Source organism: Pezoporus flaviventris, unplaced genomic scaffold (genome assembly GCF_033815535.1).
Source record: "Pezoporus flaviventris isolate CSIRO_AGI_PZ_B2104156 unplaced genomic scaffold, CSIRO_AGI_Pfla_v1 ptg000001l, whole genome shotgun sequence".
In the NCBI taxonomy this organism is placed as follows: Eukaryota; Metazoa; Chordata; class Aves; order Psittaciformes; family Psittacidae; genus Pezoporus; species Pezoporus flaviventris.
The window spans coordinates 1,199,328-1,219,298 of record NW_026892549.1 but is presented as its reverse complement, the minus strand read 5'-3'; the positions used below and the strand labels follow the sequence as shown (position 1 = coordinate 1,219,298).

The 19,971-nt window shown below is 37.8% G+C and overlaps 1 protein-coding gene across 3 annotated transcripts; it reads right to left on the bottom strand.

Moving 5' to 3' along the window:
- Positions 1-558: 558 nt before the first annotated feature.
- On the bottom strand, positions 559-19,947 carry PECR (peroxisomal trans-2-enoyl-CoA reductase). Of its 3 annotated transcripts, XR_009744479.1 has the most exons (10): positions 19,791-19,947; positions 16,623-16,756; positions 9,339-9,504; positions 8,588-8,669; positions 6,512-6,608; positions 4,131-4,241; positions 3,427-3,538; positions 3,174-3,304; positions 1,374-1,530; positions 559-1,295 (listed from the first exon to the last, which is right to left on the bottom strand). XR_009744479.1 is itself a non-coding variant. In XM_061459838.1 (9 exons), the coding sequence occupies exons 1-8, from the start codon at positions 19,903-19,905 to the stop codon at positions 3,216-3,218; spliced, it is 906 nt and encodes a 301-aa protein (XP_061315822.1). In that variant the 5' UTR covers positions 19,906-19,947; the 3' UTR covers positions 559-1,530; positions 3,174-3,215. The 3 variants fall into 3 exon arrangements, 2 of the variants coding, with proteins under 2 accessions (XP_061315822.1, XP_061315955.1); XM_061459838.1 differs by having other exon boundaries at positions 559-1,530; XM_061459971.1 differs by lacking the exon at positions 3,427-3,538 and having other exon boundaries at positions 559-1,530.
- Positions 19,948-19,971: the final 24 nt, after the last annotated feature.

Here is a 19,971-nt window from a genome sequence, read left to right as displayed (position 1 = left end):
ACAGAATGACGATTTTTACAACACAGACTTCATTTTACACTAAGTTAAACCCCTGAATAATCAAACTTCATTTTACGCTACATAAGTACCCTCAATAATCAATATTCTGATTAACACAAAGAGTATCTGTAAAACATAAGGCAAGTACAGTTGATAAAAAATCCCTTTCACTGAAAGACGCTGTTTTCATAAATGTGAAGTTCTACAACACATATTCAGATACAAGACCAGACAGTGAGGCAAAGTAGCAGTTGGTAAGCACCTACTTGTCAGTCAGATGAGTATCTGATAAGGGGTAGGTAGAATAGGTACAGGTTTAACTAGGGGTAAATAGTAAAGCAACTGAAAAGAGATTTTTAACAGAATGATAAACGTAACTGTCATTCTAACAGTTTTCTCTGTGTTTATTACAACTGTACAGCACAGCAAACGGTTCAGTTTCAGTGTCTGGTCAATAAATACCCTTGATTCCTCCTAAGGTTCCTTAACTCTTTTCCAACAGTTGTATTCATCTCTCTTGTAAAATAAATAAAATAAAAAACAAAAATCAAACTATTCTCTGAACTTCATATACCCAAATCTGAAGCAGGTCAGGGATGGTTTGGTACCACAGTTATTTTTACTTTTATTTTTAATCTTTCAATGCCCTTTGATCAAGAGCTGTTGGTACAATAGCGTAGGAAGAGCTTTGCTACAGCTGATTTTATCTGCAGCACTAGCAGCAGAAACCTGAAACATTCATGCTGCAGCCAACACAACACTGGGTTTCTGCAAGGCACTGCAAAACTTTACAAATAATTTTAATCTGCATTAAAATGGACTGAAGAGGCAAAGACCAAAACAAAACCTCTATTCTAAGAATTAAACATTTTATGTTCTTCCTGGTGCAAGAAGAGAAATACGCAAAACCAAAAGAAAAATAAAAGGAAAAAGAGGGGCTGTGATCATTTCAAAACCATCACAGCAAAGGAGTTACTATCCTTTAATATAATGTGATAAGCATTTTAATACTGTGCATAGTAAGCCTCAAGCACATGGGGGACATCAGTATTATTACTGGAGAAAAAAACACAACCAAACAGGAAAAAGGCAGAGAACACTGATGTTTCTCCTCTTTTTGAGGGTGTATTTTCTGTATTTTTATACCATACTTACCCCTAGACTATTTTGAGTATGTTCTCCTATTGCACTAAGCTGCAGTGCATTATGACTTCACAAATACTGTTTCTTGCCAAGGAAAAAAGCACACATAGGAACAAGGCTCTTCATATCTTTCTAATACATCCATTGCTCTGCTGGAAGTTGAAGAAGGTAAGGTCACATAAAAGTTCCTTGTTTTCAGTGCAAGTGGAAAGGTTTGTTATAGTTCTTACTTGTGGAGGAGTTTATTAATTCTAGACTGAACATGTCTCCCACACAGGATGATGCTCACCAATGTTCCATTTCACTGAGTGATGCATTTCACCATCATTATGTATAAACTTCCCTTCTTCATGGATTTTCATACTCCAGCAAACTTAAAGAGGAAATTTGCAACAGTGTAAAATCATTATTTCCAAGTTTATGGTCAAGCAAGTTCTGGGATATAGTGAAAGTAATTTAGTTTTAGCAAATCACTTTCATTTCACATCAAATCTACAGTCCACATGTATCACAAAAGGTCACAGTCAAATGTGAAGAGAAAATAAATTGCACAAGTCTCAAGCCTGTTCCTGTTTAATCTTCTTTTACAGAAAAATGTGAAGAATGTAGAAATAATCTCTTAACAAACAAAATAATTTTCCTTAAATGCAATGGGCCAGGCTGCTATAGTTAGTTATCTAATGGGTGCCTTTTCTTCCAAGAATTTTCTTGCTGTGTACCCTGAACTAATATTTGCAATAATAAAAATACACGTTTCACAAGAAGTTTGAAAAAGGCTGATTTTTATCTTTGTACAAGCTTATACCATATGAATGAGCACCCAGTTACTAAGGAAAGAGGCCATATCAAAAGGAGAAAGCATTTTGGTCCCAACACCCTCCCCTCAAACTCACATTCAGGTTTTCAAAAGAAAAAGCAATTTACATGTAGGTATGCAAGTTCCCATATTTTAATGAAAGACATAAAAGTCAAACACTTTGCATAGAACAAACAGGCAAAGATTCTCTTTGCAGACACTCTTACATTCGACCCAAAATGAAGTATTAAAGAGATCGCTTCTATAGCGGCAACTTGATTCCACGAATTTCAGTTGTTGCAGCAAACATAAAGTTACTAGACACGGGAACAATTGCCTTGAAGTGAATTTTAAAAAGTGAGTAATGACAAATATAGCCTCTTCAAGTGATATATTGCAAGATTCCTGTTTTTTAAATGGAATCTCTCCATTGATCACAAAAATCACACCGTGTTGAGACACGGAAGAACAAAACTGCATTAACACTGTAAGAGAACAGAGTATGGATAGAAAGCATTTTAAGAAGTAAATGAAGGATTCCAAGTTTCTGCTTTCACAATATAGAATACTGCAGAAAGCACTGCAATGTACACCACAGGTTTTGCTTCAAGATTTTTCATGTTAAATTGTTGAATCTATACTATTTTCCATCACTGTATGTTAAAGCTTAAGTTTATTATCTGATTATCAAACTCAAGTTGCCACCATCTTAACTCCATTATGTCGCTGTATCTGCAAACAATTAAAAATGCTTCCAATATGATATGCCTATAGGAGTTTGAAACATTAATAACAGTATTCTGCCTTATTTTTAATTCTGAGGAGAGAGTAGAGAGTATTTTTAACTCTGAGTAGAGAAATACCTACTCAGTCTTCAAATCATCGCTGAACGCTCAGTGTGTGGCAGAATAGAAATAGGTTAGAGCTAACAGCTACATCAAGGGTTATCAATGGAACTAATAACAGAGATTTAAATAACGTTCTCTCCAAATTCATCAGCAACAGAAGGATTCTGAAACATTCCCTCTCTACTCCCTTTACTTCAAAATAAGTGTTATTTATTCACTTCTGTCTCAGACTCTTAATGCTTGTACAAATGGAGAATGTCTTTTATACCTTCCCTCCCTGGGAGACTGAATGTTTTCAGGGCAGTGAGTGTTTTCTAGTTATGTATAAGGAAAAAAAATAAAAAGTTTACTGAGAGTAAGCAGCCCAAATCACAAAGCAAGATTACCAGCAAGTGTGCAACTAGGAATAAGGTGAAATATCATTCTTTTTACAGTTTTGGCTTGAATTTGCCAGAAAGAAGCTTTTGAAGCATTTCAGAATTTTTTCCTTCTGGTGGTGAGGGCCATCTGTCGTGATCTGAAGAAAACAAATAAAACAATATACTTAACTGATTGAGAATTGAGGCATTTTACTTTTGTGCCCTCCCATTGCCTGACTTCAGTAACTTGATGGGCACTGTTTTGTATCCCATTTCTTACCGGGGATCTCTAGGGGAGACCTATATAAACTTTGGCCACCATCCACAGTCAGAGTTATCCCAGTTATGTAAGAAGCAGCTGGAGACAGCAGGAAACACACTGAAGGAGAGATCTGACACAAGAATAACAATTTTAATCTTTCTTAAACTGTTGGGAATTGTTCTTGTAAAAACTTTTGCAGGCAAGACATACCAAAGTTTTCTACTCAGAAATGAAAACTAAAGACTCTTAAAGCCATATTTCCAGCCTCAAACTTCAGGTACATAACAGTTGAAAACCAGTAAGCTCTCAAGGATCAACACCAGGTAACAAAAAAAAAAAAAAAAAAAAAAAATCAAACAAAAGAGTTGAACAGTTTATCAAAGATGCACATTCTTGGTGGAAGAGAGCTAAGTACTTTTAAGATACACTTTTTTTCACATATTAAATTCCTTCTTTCAGTCCTTCTTGTTGGAAGGCAACTTTTTCAGAAACTGGTTATCTACTATTAAACACTTCAACTGTAAGAAGCATCTAAATTAAACTTTCAGTGACTATTGGTTAGGTCTCCTGCTTGGCACTACTACACATTACCACAAGCTTTTTTCTTTTTTAATAATCCATCACAGTGCAAAATTAAATCTTTTTTATTCTCCATATAACAAAGAGGCTTCAAAATAGAGACACAGAAGTAGAAATATCACAAATGTTCTGAAGTACATTACCTCCTCAGGAACCGCTGACCTCTTGGCAGGAATATTTGGTATGATCTTTGACCACATCATTGTGCCTTGTTCTCCATAATTTGCAACAGCAGTTTCTGAAAAAACTAGTCCCTATTTTAAAACAGCATAGTGAAAATTAAGTTCTCTTGCATATTGTTTAAACTGTGATCATTGTAAAACTGTGAAGTTGTCATTTTCTGTAGCATTAAAGTACCCAAACAGCACTTGAATGCAAGTTTTGAAATTTAATGGAAGAGTATAATTTATAGAATAAGGTAATTTGGCTGCTACTCACATCTCTATTCAAGCAAAGTAATTCAGATTATTCTAATTCTCTGCTGTCACTTCAATAATTACAGTGGAGGGCACAGGAAGAAGGCCGTTTTGAAATGGCAAGCATTTCATATTAACTTACAGCAGAAAACTACAAAGCCCCAAGGACAAATTCTCAACAGTTTCTTGTAATCTGTAAGAATGCTAGATTGGTTTTCTTGTGAATTATGGAAGCAGACAGATTTCACAATCAGAGTTTGGACTCTCCCTATTTAGCTGCTATAGAAACAGAAAAAGGTGACTGTCTTTGCTCTGATAATTATACAGTCCAGGTTAGACTTGAGAGGGAAGATAAAGTCTACAGCAGTGGTGACACAGAATTACATAGATGAGTTATGACAGAACCTTTGGGACTCAAGTTGAAATAAGATAACAAAACTTCAGTTCATCCATGGCATACATGCTAAGATTTCTCTTCTAAGGTATCTGTGAAATGTGAATGCTAGGTTTTGGGAGCCAGGGAAGTAACTGGTATGTGAAACTATTTTTTTAGAATGCATTTCCTTGTCTATGTGCCTATTCCCTACATATTACTCTGCTCCTATAAAATGTTTACTGTTTTATATGGTTACCACAGGTTTATTTGTGTCCACAAATGTGACGGAAGGATATGAAGTGTTACTGTAACTATTACATGGATTTTTGTGACCCCCACAGTAACAAAGCTAGCAAATCTTTCTGAAAAAGCCAAACCACTGAAGTGTTTGCTTGTCAAAAACTTCTTTTGACATATGCTATAATGTATAATTAGTATGATTCATGAGGTAATTAGCATGCCTGAAAAATATATTCACATAATAATGCTGTCGTAATGACTTCCCAATGACTTATCAATGACTTAATAAATCAGAAAAAAACAAATAAACAGGAAAAATGAGCCTTAACAAGTCTCCTGATGAGTTGGGCCTCAGGGAGGCTAAGTAAGAGCCACTACCTGAATGATCAACACACATCTGTCATTAAGCATTCTGTGCTATGCCAAAGAAAGTGAGCCAGATGTTTTAGGACAAGAGGCACAATAGGATATACAGACATCCTACAAAGATAGTACAAAGATTTTCCTAGGGACCAGTTAAACAAATCTGACGCTTAACTGTGTTGTGAGATAAGATAAACGCTGAATGTAGAAAGAGCTAGACAAAGTTTTCCTTTCCTCTTTTGCTCTCAAGGGAGTAAATGTGCAAAATAAATTGTGGTTAAGACTGAAGATGACACAGATCACAACAGATCACACAATCTTAAATGTTAAAGCCAGGGCTTCTATATAACCTCTATGTCTGCAGCACCATGCACTAGAAAAATATAGCTGCTTTTTCTATGCAAGTATGCAAAACAACTGCTACATGCTAACTACTTCCTCAGAAATGTGACATGTGTATTTTAGCTGACCTGTATAGTGGTTTCCTGTCTGCATATATTTGATAAGAAAAAAAATAAAATAATCAGAATACACATTTTTATACGTAATATCTTTGAGAGAGGATCCACTCTAAATACAGTCTTTTTATGCCTAAACCCAACTAATTTAACATGTAGAAGACAAAGTGAAGACATTGTGACACATTCAAAAGATTTTCAAAATAACTTCGTAAACACAGGTGGGAACCATCAACATACCTGCACCTCAAATAGAAAAAAATTTATGAGTTCAGAAATAACGTAATCATTACTGAAATGCAAAGCATTTGGTAATTTTATGTCAAGGGTTTGTAAGACAGGTCAACAACCCTCCCAGGTATCATTTCATTAAGCTAGATAACACCCCATTCCCCCCCCCCCCCCCCCATCAAACAAACAAACAAACCCCATATCAAAACAAGAGTGCCAAATCAAAGGAGAAAGCAGAAGCAATTTTATCCTCCATCTCTGGTTCATCATCTGAACAGTACAAAACACTCTAAATGACCTGAAGAATGTAGAGAGGGAAATTATAAAGAGATATATAAATAATCCACAAACAGTTACAGGCTATAGATTTTTAAATCCCTTTTAGTATGAAAGTTTTAGCCTTGAACATGTATGATGGCTAATCATTTGCCATTACTTACAAGAGCAATGTTGTTGATTCTTACTCCGCTGTGGGCCCATTCTAAAGCCAAAGTCTTGGTTAGGTTATTCACTGCAGCTCTTGCAGCTCCTGAATGCCTATTGAGAAAAAGCAAAAGAAGCATCTGTTCCCCCAGCTAACAGTGCCCAATGTTACTTCTACCACATCCTCACCAGGGTATTCTATGACTGGACCAGCTGCGAGAGATTTTCTAGTTTGTAAGTTTGATCATAGCGTCACAGTTTAAACAATCTATGCTATGATTTCCTGTCACATCGGGAAATACTTATCACCTCTTCCCCAGTGTAACATGAGGCCAGCTATGTTTTATTGCAGAAGCAGGCGTATAAAATGTTTTTGTTTTCAACTGAAGGCAAAGTTCAAACTGTGTAAAACTACAAAATGTAAACTGTTTAAAAGGCTGAGCAAATGCACACAAAATGACTGCAATGATGAACAGCAGAAAGTGGGATGCAGAGACAACTAATAGACTTTAATGCCTTTAGACTAACAAAACAGACTTAGAGAAGATAGATACAATAGCTTCTCAAATACCAGGAAAGAAATAAGAAAAACTTAAGGAAAATATAACAAAACCCAACTTATTCATATGTTTAGGCCATAAATAAATAACCTCCACGCACACTATGAGCAAAAAAAATGTGACTAGTTTTATGTTCAGAAGTTATATTTCTGGAAAAATGTACCAGGTGATTTTTGGCACAAGTGGTGGCTGGATTCATAAAGGCAAGTCATTTTCAACAGTACATTTCTAAACCAAGTCTCAAATCAACAAGAATTTAATTTGAAAGTAGTTTTGTCCATCCTCATCCACACACAACAGTTTTTTGGAAAACTTTCTTCCCACTGTTATTCGGGGTTAGGTTTTTTATCTCTTGGTTCAACTCTCAAATAGAGCTTCAGCCTATCTGGTGTGACATTTCAACCAGACTTAACCAAAATGGAGAAACTCAACTGTAACTTCAGCACCACCCTGTGGATATCTAAATGTATTTTGAACTGCCAACAAGCTCGTGAGAAAATACTGTTGCTACTTAAAACAAAAAAATAAAAAAAAATTAAAGCTTTAAACTCTGAATCAGGACAAAGAGAGGCAATGTAACATTTGCTCAGATTACATTTTTATATTTTCTTCAATAGAAATTTAATTTCAAATTTAAAAAATAAGTGGTTTCAAAGAAGAAATTTAGACTTTTTATTAAGAAACTGACAAATTGCCGAATTTTACCAACTTTGAGATTTAATTTGAATTCATGTTCTGAGCATTATTTCTCTTTCGAAAAATTTTTTTTTGGTGGAAAAGTGTCAGACTGGATGATGCCTGGCTCACCTCCATTTTGAGGATAAAGGAATTTGCATAAATATAGTATACACAGAGATATGGGGAGGATGCTGCAGTTTCATACAGACAGCTGTGATCATTTGAGTCACTATAAAAGAACTACAAATGTGGTAGTATGTTTGTACCCATGACACTCCTGCTCCAAGAAAGGTGCAGAGCAAAGAGAACCAATTATCTGTATCCAAGACCTTCTCCAAGAAGGATGGCTACAAAAGCGAGAGCAAAAAGGAAAACAGGAAAGGCAGACATTACATGACCCAAAGGACAAAGCCAAAACCTGGGAACATACTAGAAATGTTCCTCCTACTCCACTATTCCCGTAACTCATTACACCATCAGCACCTCTACACCAACAGTAGAAGACGAAAACAACAGAGGCCAAATTCTCATAAGTTCTCCAGAAATTTGGAGAGAAAGTAAAGGTTGCATTTAAGTGCAACTAGTCCCACTAGCATACCATTTTGCTAGCAAGTCTTGCTTCATAGTTTCCTACAAACAAGTTGTCAGAGAACAGAGATGCCATCTACTCCTATAGTCTCCACTGAATTAGGAAGAGATCCCCACACATACAGCCAAGTGATACGATTGTCCTCTCTTGACCTAACTGCAGTATTTCTATGCTCTTCTGCTGCCCTTTCTAAAACGAAGTCTTTTGGAGCAATTAGCACTTCTGGGGGAAAACATAGCAAAATGTAAAAATAAAATATATATTACAACATTCCAGGAAGCCCATTTCTCACGGTAACAGTAATGTTGACAATGACTCCTCCATGTTCCTTCATCCAAGCATTGTACACTGTATGAAGGAAGAAGATAATCTATAAATATCAGAAGAAATGCAGGCAAACAAACTGGCCAACTGGAGCCAAATTTGGACTCCTAACTCCAATTACACTGCACATTTCCTGTGTGGATTTAGATAAAACAATCTGCTCTTTGTACTATAGCCTCACCACTGGGTGGGTAACAGGTGTGGTCCAGATTGGGCTTGATCTTCTTCAAGAAGCATTCTGGTGGAAGTCAAGAATCCATTCTTCCACATAAGTTACTTTCTTTTCCACATTCCCAGTGTTATCTAAGAATTGTGTACCATGCTTAAATTTAAAGCTAAATTTACACCCCTGATAGGAGAGAAATCTTTTCCTGTATTAGACACAGTGGATTCAGGCCACAGAAATTAAGTGGTTTTCCTACAATTGTTTAAGTGAGTATCCAAGCCAATTGACTCCCCAAATCTGCACTTAACCTAAGATCATAGTTCCCTAAATGTATGTTTGTATATATGAACACATGTAATGTACAGTTTAACATAAAGCTTTGGATGAGATTGTGAAAACAAATATCCACTGTCAGGTAAGTGCGTGAAAAAAGAAGGTAGGGAAGCTTTATGTTTCTTGTCTTCTGGCATTGCTGTAAAAAAAAAACAAACCAAACCAACAAAAAATGCTTTATGTGCAGTTCTTACCTGCTTTGCAGCAGTAGAAGGTCCCTGTCAGATTTGTGTCTATCACAGCATTCCAGCCTTTTGCACTTATGGCTTCAGACGGCCTTACAAATTGGCCCCCTCCATTATTCACCAGGAAGTCAATCTTCCCATACAGACTTAGTGTAGACTTCACCACAGCTTCTACCTGAAACAATATTTGTTAGTATAGTATTCTGATTAAACTATATACCCAATTTCATTCTGAGACAGTATTTTCTCTCTCATACCCTTTTCAGACATAAACAGGAGGCACCAGCCTTCATAAAGGCTGGAAGATCAGTATGACAAGCTTAGTCAACCAAGAAGAATTAGGCCAAGTCCATGTTTACTTAGGAGATCTTCCTGTTATAACCCAGGTACTACATAAAATACCAGCAGTAAAAAAAGAAGGGGATTTAAGCTGCTGAAGGTTTATAAAAGCAAACATACACAAAAGCCAGCTACTTAAGACCTACCAAGAACCACCTTAGGACATTTTTCACAAGAGTGGGTTGTTCACACCAGATGCTGGAAACATTCCTTATAAAAAAACTATGATATTTTTCTTCTGACATATGTACCTGAGCATTTTACATATAAAACATAAGTCATCTTGTGAAGTTTTAACACTCTTATCTAGACATTTTGTACATTCATTAAAGCTCTGATATATGAGTTAACAACAGCCACTCTTCTTACAGAGACTAAGAAGGTTAGTTTGTTATCCCAAAACACATAAATTCTAAAAAAAATATGAAAATACTACAGGCTGTGTTCTTTAGCAAAAGAAAGGTGAATATTTGACTAAGCAGGTACTGTCTGTCTATAAGCAGGATGAATACTATAATTAAGAGCCCTGTCTGGCACTATTTACCTTTGGGTACTCTGAGAAGTTATTAACAACAAATAGCAGTAGATGTGTTATTCACTCACTCAAGCAGCTGTCAGTGCAGAAAAAAAGTGGCTTAAGTGCATACGGAAAGAAAGAGAATTTGAGAACCTAAACCTAGCTCTGACACTGACCTAATCTGAGCTACAGGCTGTAAATTAAGCCTTTTTACATTGTCTTTTTTTGGAAGTAGAGAAGTTTTGCCACACATTCACACTAAGCACAAGAGAGCTTCTGGAGGAGAAGATATTTCAAAGCATTCAAAGATTTTACAGATATCAAAGCTGATGTACATTTCCTACTACAAGAGAGTAATAACTCTGTAGCAACTGCTTAATAATTTAATCTTTATCTCAAGAAGCAGGGGAAATGGGACAACATGACTGTTTCCTGTTTACATTACCTATCGTTATTAGATAGGATGCATCAGTTATTCCTACTCAAGCACACATAAAAAGTTAATCTATCTTCTGTGATCAAAGAAAACACAGACAAAAACGAAAAAAAAAAACAACAACAAAACCAAACAAGAAAAAAAACCAAACCCAACCAAACATTAGGAGCAATGCTACTTCTGAGATTTGGCTAAGGGAAAGATGTCAATCAGCCTTCCTCTATACTGAATTAGCAGTAGAAAACACCAAAAAATGAAAGAACCAGCAATGCACGATCTGTATCTCACCAAGAGTGTCACTAACTCAGTCCCATAAATAGCTGCCTTACAGTTCAGGATTGTTTAACAGGACAGTATGGATCCTGTAAGGATGCACCTCCCTGAAGAAAAGAATCTAAACATATAGTGGCTGAAGCCTGACTGAAAACTAATGCTTCCTGAGAAAAAAAATTGCCTAAGAAAATAATTTTGATGCCCAAATCACCATCTTAAGTTTTGAATGTCATCTTATTCCTCAGATCAGTCACTGCAGCTTGAGGGATCTGAGAGGAAAAAACAAACAATATGGCATTTGTGACTGCAGTCCCAAACCCATGGCTTCTGAGAAGCATCATGCCACAAAGACTTGTGGGTTTGCTCACAACCAGAGAAAAACAAGTTATACCTCAACAGGCAACAAAAATCATGCTTTGCTCAGCCTATCAAACTCTTCTCCTTGTTAGCCTGAAAATCTTGCTTTGAATATTGCTGTCCATAAGCCACTGAAGTATGGTCTTATTTACGAAAGAGAAATGGTTTCGGTACAAGGAATGTTTGAACAGACTAAGGCTATTCAGGCTGGGGGGTCAGGGTGGGTGAGAGAAAAAGGAAAATGCTAATAATAGTAAAAAAAAAACAAACAACAAACCCAGTAAGTTATCAGAAGAAAAATCCACTGGGGAAAAAAAATTACAAGTAAGTTTTCAACAGGTAGACAAAACATGCTATGACAAATCAATTCAAAATAGGCCACGTATATCTTAAGAAACTGTTCTTACGTCTTGTCCCATAATCCAGAGGCAATTAAAAAAAATTAAAACACCACCAAAACAAACAAACAAAAATCAAACAAAAATAACCCCAACCCAAACCTAAAACCCAACTGTGTATCAGTTCTGCTTTCAGAAAACCAGCAAAAGCTAGCAGGTGGCAGCTTTCTAGTGACAGCTCGGATGGCTCCAGCTGTAGCAATCTTCACAATGTCTTCTGTGTTATAGAAAAAGCACCATTGCAGTGCTTCTCCCGGTTACAGTAAACATGGTGACAGCAGCCACCAGCACAGCAAGAAAGAAGGTCTGGTAGAACACATTTAAATCACAGTGAGAACTGAAGAAGATTCCTTTCTATTCCTAAATATTCAAAATCCACACAGAAAGAACTTTATTAAAAAGCTACTAAAGACTCTCTGAAGCAAAGCAAAACTGTACAAGGCAGAGTTAACAGTTTAGGATGCTCTTCTGAAAAAGACTGAAAAGAACAAAACCAGGCACTTCAGACATAACCAGAAAACTGGTGCTGTTCAGTAAGGACCATTTTTGTGTGACTGCAACTCAAAAGTATTACGCACTAGCAAACTTGCACAGACAGTACTTGCTGACACAGGAAAGGGACAAATGTCCACTTGCATGTCCACATGTCACCTGGAGCTTGAGTAAAGCTCACCAGGCAAACTACCCACTACAGAGTGTTAGAGATTTTCTATGTGGGGACTAGGACCAGCAGCCATTCTTGCCCAGTGATAACAGTTACTTTTTCATTGTGCTACTGTTGTATTAAAATACAAGAAGAATCTCTTACCCATAGCTCTCCACCAAGCCACAACCTTCCACTACAGGCTTCACACAGTATTTACTAAGCAACTGGGACTATGCCAAGCTATAAAGTTGATTGGAAAAGAAAAGCTACTAGTGAACTCAGACACAAAGTAAGCACTAAATAGTACTGCACTGAGTCTGTCTCAAGGAATCCCGTTTGTCAGATGTCCAAGTGATCGGTTTTACCCTCAGGGTCTGATCCAGCCACAATTAATGCTGGAGCTTAAGTACAGAAAGGGGACACTGTGTACAGAATTCTGAATTGCTGATTTCAAAAACACTGGCCTACTAGAAGTAAAAAGTTTTATCTTCCACTTACCCAGATATGTCTTCTACTTATCTATGTGTCAGTTAAGTAAATGTTTGTCCAGAGCATGTATGACAAAGGCTTTACAAAGGTAAAAACTTCCTCATGTCTGTCTTTCCCCTGTCAACAGATTTTCTGTAGTTCAGTATTTAAGATACACAAATAAATGCTTCCCCTTCCCAACACCTACAAAGATAAATAGAAAGCTCTTTTCATAATGGAAAAAGGAGGGGATCTCTCTCCTCCAGTATGACCACAATTACACTGAGGCACTGGAATTAATTAATTAATTAGATTTTGGAAAAACAGCTTGGTTTCAAAAGGCACATGCAGAGCTGTCTAGCCTGCATCTCAGCAAGAGCAACCTGATCCGCTGTTGTTATATTCAACAATTATGTGGGCAGTACTAGAAAACATTGAAATAATTACAATCACTTCAGCTTCATAATCACTAAGAAGCCATATTGACCACCACATACTCCAGACCACGGGACAAGGAACAGGTGCACAGACATTACTTCAGAATAAGGCTCAATGAAGACAAAGCAGAAAAACCTCAGTTGTTCTTACTGGCATCCCAGAACCCTTTACTCTTCCATATTTAAAAACAAACCAGATATGTTAGCCTTTACAAAACTGTTGGTAGAAAACTAGCCAAAAGCAGCAGCAGCAAATTTATCAAATACGCCTGACAGATTATGCAGTGGCTGAAAATCTTCCATCAAGTAAGATTATTTCTTGTACATAAAATTAAAAGTAAGCTTTGCTAGAGAGCAAGAAGGCCTCCGAGAAGATTAAGAGACTTCAAAACGTGAATTCCTTAAGCTATTGCCATATCTGCCATCAAGCTTCTGCAGCAATTAATTCACTGCACCTCCTCTGACTCTCCCTATGTCAGAAAGAGCTCTAACAAACCAACTGCACTCTATGATGAGGGCTGGATATTCTAATGCTTGAATTTCACAGATCCAGACTAAGATACACAGGAGGAATGAGCTGTGTCACCTCCAAAGCAGGTCAGTTAGTTTAAGATTTCTACTAGGAGGTGAAAAAGCCCAAGCAAACTAAAAGACCATCTGGCAATTTTGAAAGCACTTTCATTTTCCTCAAATCTCCTCTACTGAGAATCTCTCCCTCTAGTTTGCCCTATTATAAAATTAAAGCAATGACAAAGTTCAAAGGGACCTTTAAAGAAACACAGAACAACTGGTAGAGATGTAGGGATGTAAAAAAATAACCAAAAAAACAAAAGGCATGCCACTGTACAAACAGATGGCTTGTTCTTAAAGGTGATAACTGTGGCTTCCTTTAAGAGAAAGACTTACTCTTAGAAAGGTTTCAGTGAGATGTCAAACAGAAGGAAATACTAAATGAATTATGTAGTTCTTCAGGAAGCTTCCTGGGCTTTGTAGCTTGTGATGGATCAGTTCTGAGATCTAAGGAGGACCTGAACTCTGAAGTTTTTTCCCTTGTTGAAACAGAAAAACGAGCTAAAGAACAAAAATCACAGGATGTCTCTAACCATTAAAAATATCTGGTCTTGGAGATGGGCATCTGGAATGGATCAATATTTGTTTAGCATGAATACTGAAGTTCTTATGTTAACAAGCAACAGAAATTGCATTCCTTATTTAAAACTTCCACAAAAGGCTTATGAAGTTTTCATAGTGTTTTTTTTTCTAAATAAGATATCAACAAAAAGTAGTAAGAGCAGCTGGAGAACTGAAATGAATCAAACTATAAGACAGAGTTGATGACTGAAAAATGCAAGACTAGAGTTTAATTTACCTTACTCTTCTCAATCCTCTCTTCAATAGAGACAGACATGAAACAGCAATGATTTAACAGTCACACTGTAGTGACAAGACAAGGGGTAACGGATTCAAACTTAAACAGGGGAATTGGATTAGACTGGATATAAGGGAGAAATTCTTTCCTGTTAGGTTGGTGAGGCACTGGAATGGGTTGCCCAGGGAGGCTGTGAATGCTCCATCCCTGGCAGTGTTCAAGGCCAGGTTGGATGAATCCTTGGGTGAGATGGTTTAGTGTGAGGTGTCCCTGCCCATGACAGGGGGGTTGGAACTAGATGATCTTAAGGTCCTTTCCAACCGTAACTATTCTATGATTCTATGATTTAAGAGAACTTGGACTGGCGGGAGATGCCTAATAGAGGCTTCTCCAACACTGTATTAAAAGTTCAGGTGCATCTGTAAATGAGTAGCTTAAAACTACATGTGAAACAAGCCAATTCTATGACAAAAGTGCAGAGTAATAGCAAAGCAGAAGTTTTCTCCAAGTTATCAGCTTGGCTACCAGTAACAGAATAATGCCAAAAAATTTTACACTGCACTATAAAATAGGCTTTAAAAGCACCTTCAAAAAAGTTTCCAAAGCCATCTAAGGCTGTTTTGTCAAATATGTAGTCACACTTAATAAAAACAGGGAACAAATGAATGGTAGTTTGTTTAGTGCAGGTTACCTCATTTTGCTGTCCAAGCTCCCTATCATCTCACAGAACACTGCAGTTCCCACTAACTCATTTTTAAACTGACGCAGAAATAAGATTTACCTGCAGAAGGTTATTGAGCATGCTGAGAGTACTTTCTGCAAGAACAGTGATGTGAAAGAAGGCTTAAGCCTTTTCTCTCTATCCCTTTTCTTTCCCGTAGCTTTAATCATGTAAGTTGCCCTCTGACATCTGCCATAACCTATTATATCATACTGCTGATGCTAGTAAATACTAACCTAAAATTCATTGGTAGGTGAAGTGACATACTGCACAGCCTCAAGGCTCACCTCCTTCAGGAGAGAAAGTCTGAGTATATCACTAAGTATTTTATAGCACTAGCTGTTCCTGAGGGAAGAATTTTATTTTTTATTTGCTTTATGGTTGTAAGTTAGGCTATTTCCAGAACCTACATAGCTAGTGAAGGTCATTAAGTAAGTTATACTAGAATTTAAGTTACACTAGAATTTAACAGAGACTTTGAAAGGTTAAGAAAAATGTACCAGTCAGTGGTTACTAGAATATTTTCAATTTCTCTTCGATAAGTTAAAAGTCCAACCTGATGATAGACTTTTAAATGTTTAATTACATAGATTAAAAAACTAGGATGTGAATGCTGACTTCTGAAGAATGTGGATTAAGTACTTTTGCTTTTCATCTTCCATTCTTTGCAATCTGAAGAAAAAAAAGCAACTAGAGTGGGATAGTAATAGAGTTCGTAATGAGGCACACCACAAATTGTAACCAAAATTTGAAATGTGGCTAAAAATAATAATATCCATAGCATTTGGGTTTGGCTTTTTTTGTGTGTGCGTGTGTTTTTTGGTTTTGTTTGTTTTTTGTTTTGTTTGGTTGTTGTTTTTTTTTTTCTTCAATACAAGCCAAACTGACAATGCCGGGCACTTGTGTCAAGTCACAGGCATTGAGATTCCATGCTATGACTTCCTGATTAAAGGAACTATTCTGAGTACTCCATCCTCACAAGTTAACACCCCCTCACTGCTGTCACAGCAATGTGACAAAGAACCATGCTAAGTGGGCTCCGACTCGGCTGTGGAACATGCCAGTTCCAAAGTCTGCTTCTCCCAGAAATATCTGAAATACGTATGCATGGTCAGAAAAATATTTGCAGTTAAAAATGCTTTCTTGCTTAGGTGGTTAAAAAACAGTCTTCCCTTGGAAAGCAAATTTATCTAGATCAGTTTAACAGTGCTTTACTGCACTATCCTAAGCCACTTTTGAGAAGAACAGAGCAGAGCTTTGGAGAGCTGGGAATTTATATACAGAATATACTTTAGACATGTTAATCCCCAGAACAACATCACTAGTCTTTACCTCATCTTCATTGCGGATATTGCACTGTATGGGAGTCACTTTGGCAGGACTGATGGAAGAAAATTTATTAGTCAGTTCTTCTGCAGCAGCTTTTAATCGGTCAAATTTACGAGAGGCAATAACAACATTGCAACCTGTAGAGACAAAATGAAACATCCTTCAGGTAACATAGTTACAGTTATGCTGGGCTTTTTTAATAACATTGTGGAGGTATCTTGTAGGATGCAAGTTTATTAGTCACTGTCTAGAAGACACAGTCTTGAAATTCTTGCAAGAGAAGTTACTGATGTCAGGTGCTTCTTATCAACAAGATCCCACTGTGCCAGGAGAAGAGCAATCAAAAAAATGTCTACAAGGTTTCCTGTCCTTCCTGCAGAAGGGAAGATAGGCTATGAATTGCAGAGTCGGCAAACCAGCTCTTAGATATCACTTCTGCTGCCTCTGCTCACAGCTGCGTTTATCAATTACATGAATTAAAGATGTTTCAGCAGGTCTTGATCACAAAAAACCACTTGCTCCTAAAACCACAAAAAATAATCTTACTGCATGTCTGGCTGTAATTTGGACTAGCAGTGAGAAAATACTTTTTAACACTACAGAGACTGAAGGGAAGGATGACAGCCTCACAAGATTAATTCCTACCTGCAGACTATAGACAGCAAGAACAGAGACTTCCCTGTGGCATCACCACACACTGCAGAATCCTAGCTTAGAAAGGAGAAGAAAAAATATGCAGGAGCTCAAGTCTTCTGTTGTTTTTTATTTCAGCATTTGGAGGCAGGAGGACTCATTCTACAGAGAAAAACAATGCAGCTGCCAAATTAATGGCAAGCACTTACACTACAACCAGTCTAGTTTCTCTGTCACACCAGTGAACTCAGGACAGCTTTCAGGTTTCAGCAATTGCTACTACACAGACAGAAGCAGAGCACACCAAATTAATTCCTAATGCAAATCCAGTAGGCATACAATTTTGTATTATGGATAAGCAAATTACTAGCTTCTACTGCTAAGCAGGCAAGGACATCTTGCTCCCAGTTCCCTCCTTCCATAGTCTCAGAAGCCCAGCAGAAGCCATCCAGCAGCTCTGCTGCTCATCTGCTTCAACATAGACCAATTCAACACCCTCAACCAGCCAAAACCACAAAAAAAATATTAACATATTGACAGGTGGGTTGGTGGGGTTTTGGGGGGTTGTTTTTTGGTTGTTTTTTTTGTTATTGCTGTTGCTATTTTGCTGAGTAGAATTTGGCCTCTCATGATCAAAAAACCACGAGAATCAGCTCAAAATAACTAGTAGGTGTAAAGAGCAGCAAGCTGTTCATTTGGCTCAGGCTGTTTTGTAAAACTATACATAAAACTAAATAAATAAAGGAGTTTAATTCTTCCAGATGGAAGTGCTGTAACTACATATTCCTAGGAATGGGAGCTTCAGCTTCAATCAGTGGCCATTTAAAACAACTCAAGTAAAGATTAGTCTCTGACATCTCCTGATTTTTAAATTAAGAACTCCAATCACTTGTACAACCACCTGATTAACGCAGAGCTCATAAACTGGCACACACAATTAACAATTAACACAAAATACTAAATCATAGTAGCACAGTTATATTTACCAACTTAAGTGCTTATTAATACACACACTGATAGTGAGTAAGGTCCAGTAAAAGACTATCGTTTTGCTAAATAACTGGTGGATGGGGAGATTCTAACTCACTGAGGTACACTTGGTACTTACTATACAAACTTCACCTATTTTAATTCACAAAGAATAACCAGGCCATTTCCTGATAAAGTCAGGGGAGAAAGAGCACAGTTTTCCAGATAGAAGGTTTAAACCTGTACATAAGGCTTCATACAAGACTGGTTATAAAAGCAAACTACATCACGACTGGCATTATCTGTCACTGCTTCTACAGGCATTTTCTGTCCATCCAGCACTCCTCCAAAATGATACAACCTACAGTGCAAAGTATACATGGAAATAATTCCTGGTTGTTTTCTTGTCAGGAGTAGCCAGCAAAACTGCACGTAAACACAGTTACACAGATGAACTTCAGCCATAGTTCTTTCTTCATTTTCTCACATATGATTTGTAGCCTTGTTTTTTATTTAGGATGTTATGGATACATGCTTCTGTTACTTTGAGAAAAATAATGCAGATCAAATTAAGTACAATTTTAAGGTAACTGTGTAACTTCATCGAACAACAACACAATGATGCCTAAAAAGCACCTCTTCGAGGCAGCATGTCCTTACAGCTTAAAAAAGCTGCTTAGTTCACCAGTAATACAAAGGTAGCACAACTAGTCCTCACTTCATCTCCACTGAATATGTGGAAAGCTGTGATAAAGGCCAGGAGAGGCAAAGATGACTCCCAGCAGAGTCTTAACCAAGAAAGCTCTTTACTACCCACCGAAATAGCACAGTGCTCATTCCAAGAGCACAAACCACAGGGAGTATGGCATAATAGCGCTGGTAATCCGAAGAGAGCTGATCAACAGTGGTAACACATGTTATCTGAAACAAGCCTGATGCCAATGATCCCTTGCAATTAACGCTGAAACCTGCATAAAAGGTGTTGCAAGGTAGATTACTCAGAAAATTGCCTTTCACTCCAGACTCTACCATTTCTCTACAATCAATATGGTAAGAAAACCCACAAAGCGGCTAAGATTAACATCAGGACATTTCTGTCACAAGCACCGAGTGAGAAGCACCATTTCTCTTAAGCTGCCCATGCAGACAACAGTTCAAAACTATACAACTCCATAAGATTCAGTTTAACAACCAAGTAAATCCTCTAGTTGAGCAAGATGAAAACTCGGTTAAGAGAAAATATGAAAGGGTCCGAGCTTAATATAGCTTCACTTTGACCACTCTAGTTTAAAATAATGTCTCCTTTTAAGTGCAAGCAGGTCAAAAGATACAGTCCCACATCAACCTCATCCCGTCCTCACTGTTCACTGACTCCTGTCACAACGTCCCACTCACAAACTCCTCAGCCGCTTCCGAGCGCTGCCCACCCCCAAAACACAACACAATCCCCCGAGCCTTCTCCTTCAAACTCCATCCCCCGCCTTCACCTCACTCCCGGCCCCGCTCCCCCGACACCCACCTTGCCCAGCTACCCCACCGGGTCTCCTCGCGGACCCTCCCCGTGCCCACCTAACGCCAGCAAGTCGGCGGCAACGGCCTTGCCAATGCCGGTGCCGCCGCCAGTGACGATGGCCACCCGCCTGCGGAACAGTCCGGCCGCCAGCAGCCCATGCGTCCCCGCCATCTTCCTCCTCTCTCACACAGCGCCTCGCACAGCAGCCACGGCCGCCACGGCCACCACCCCCGCCAC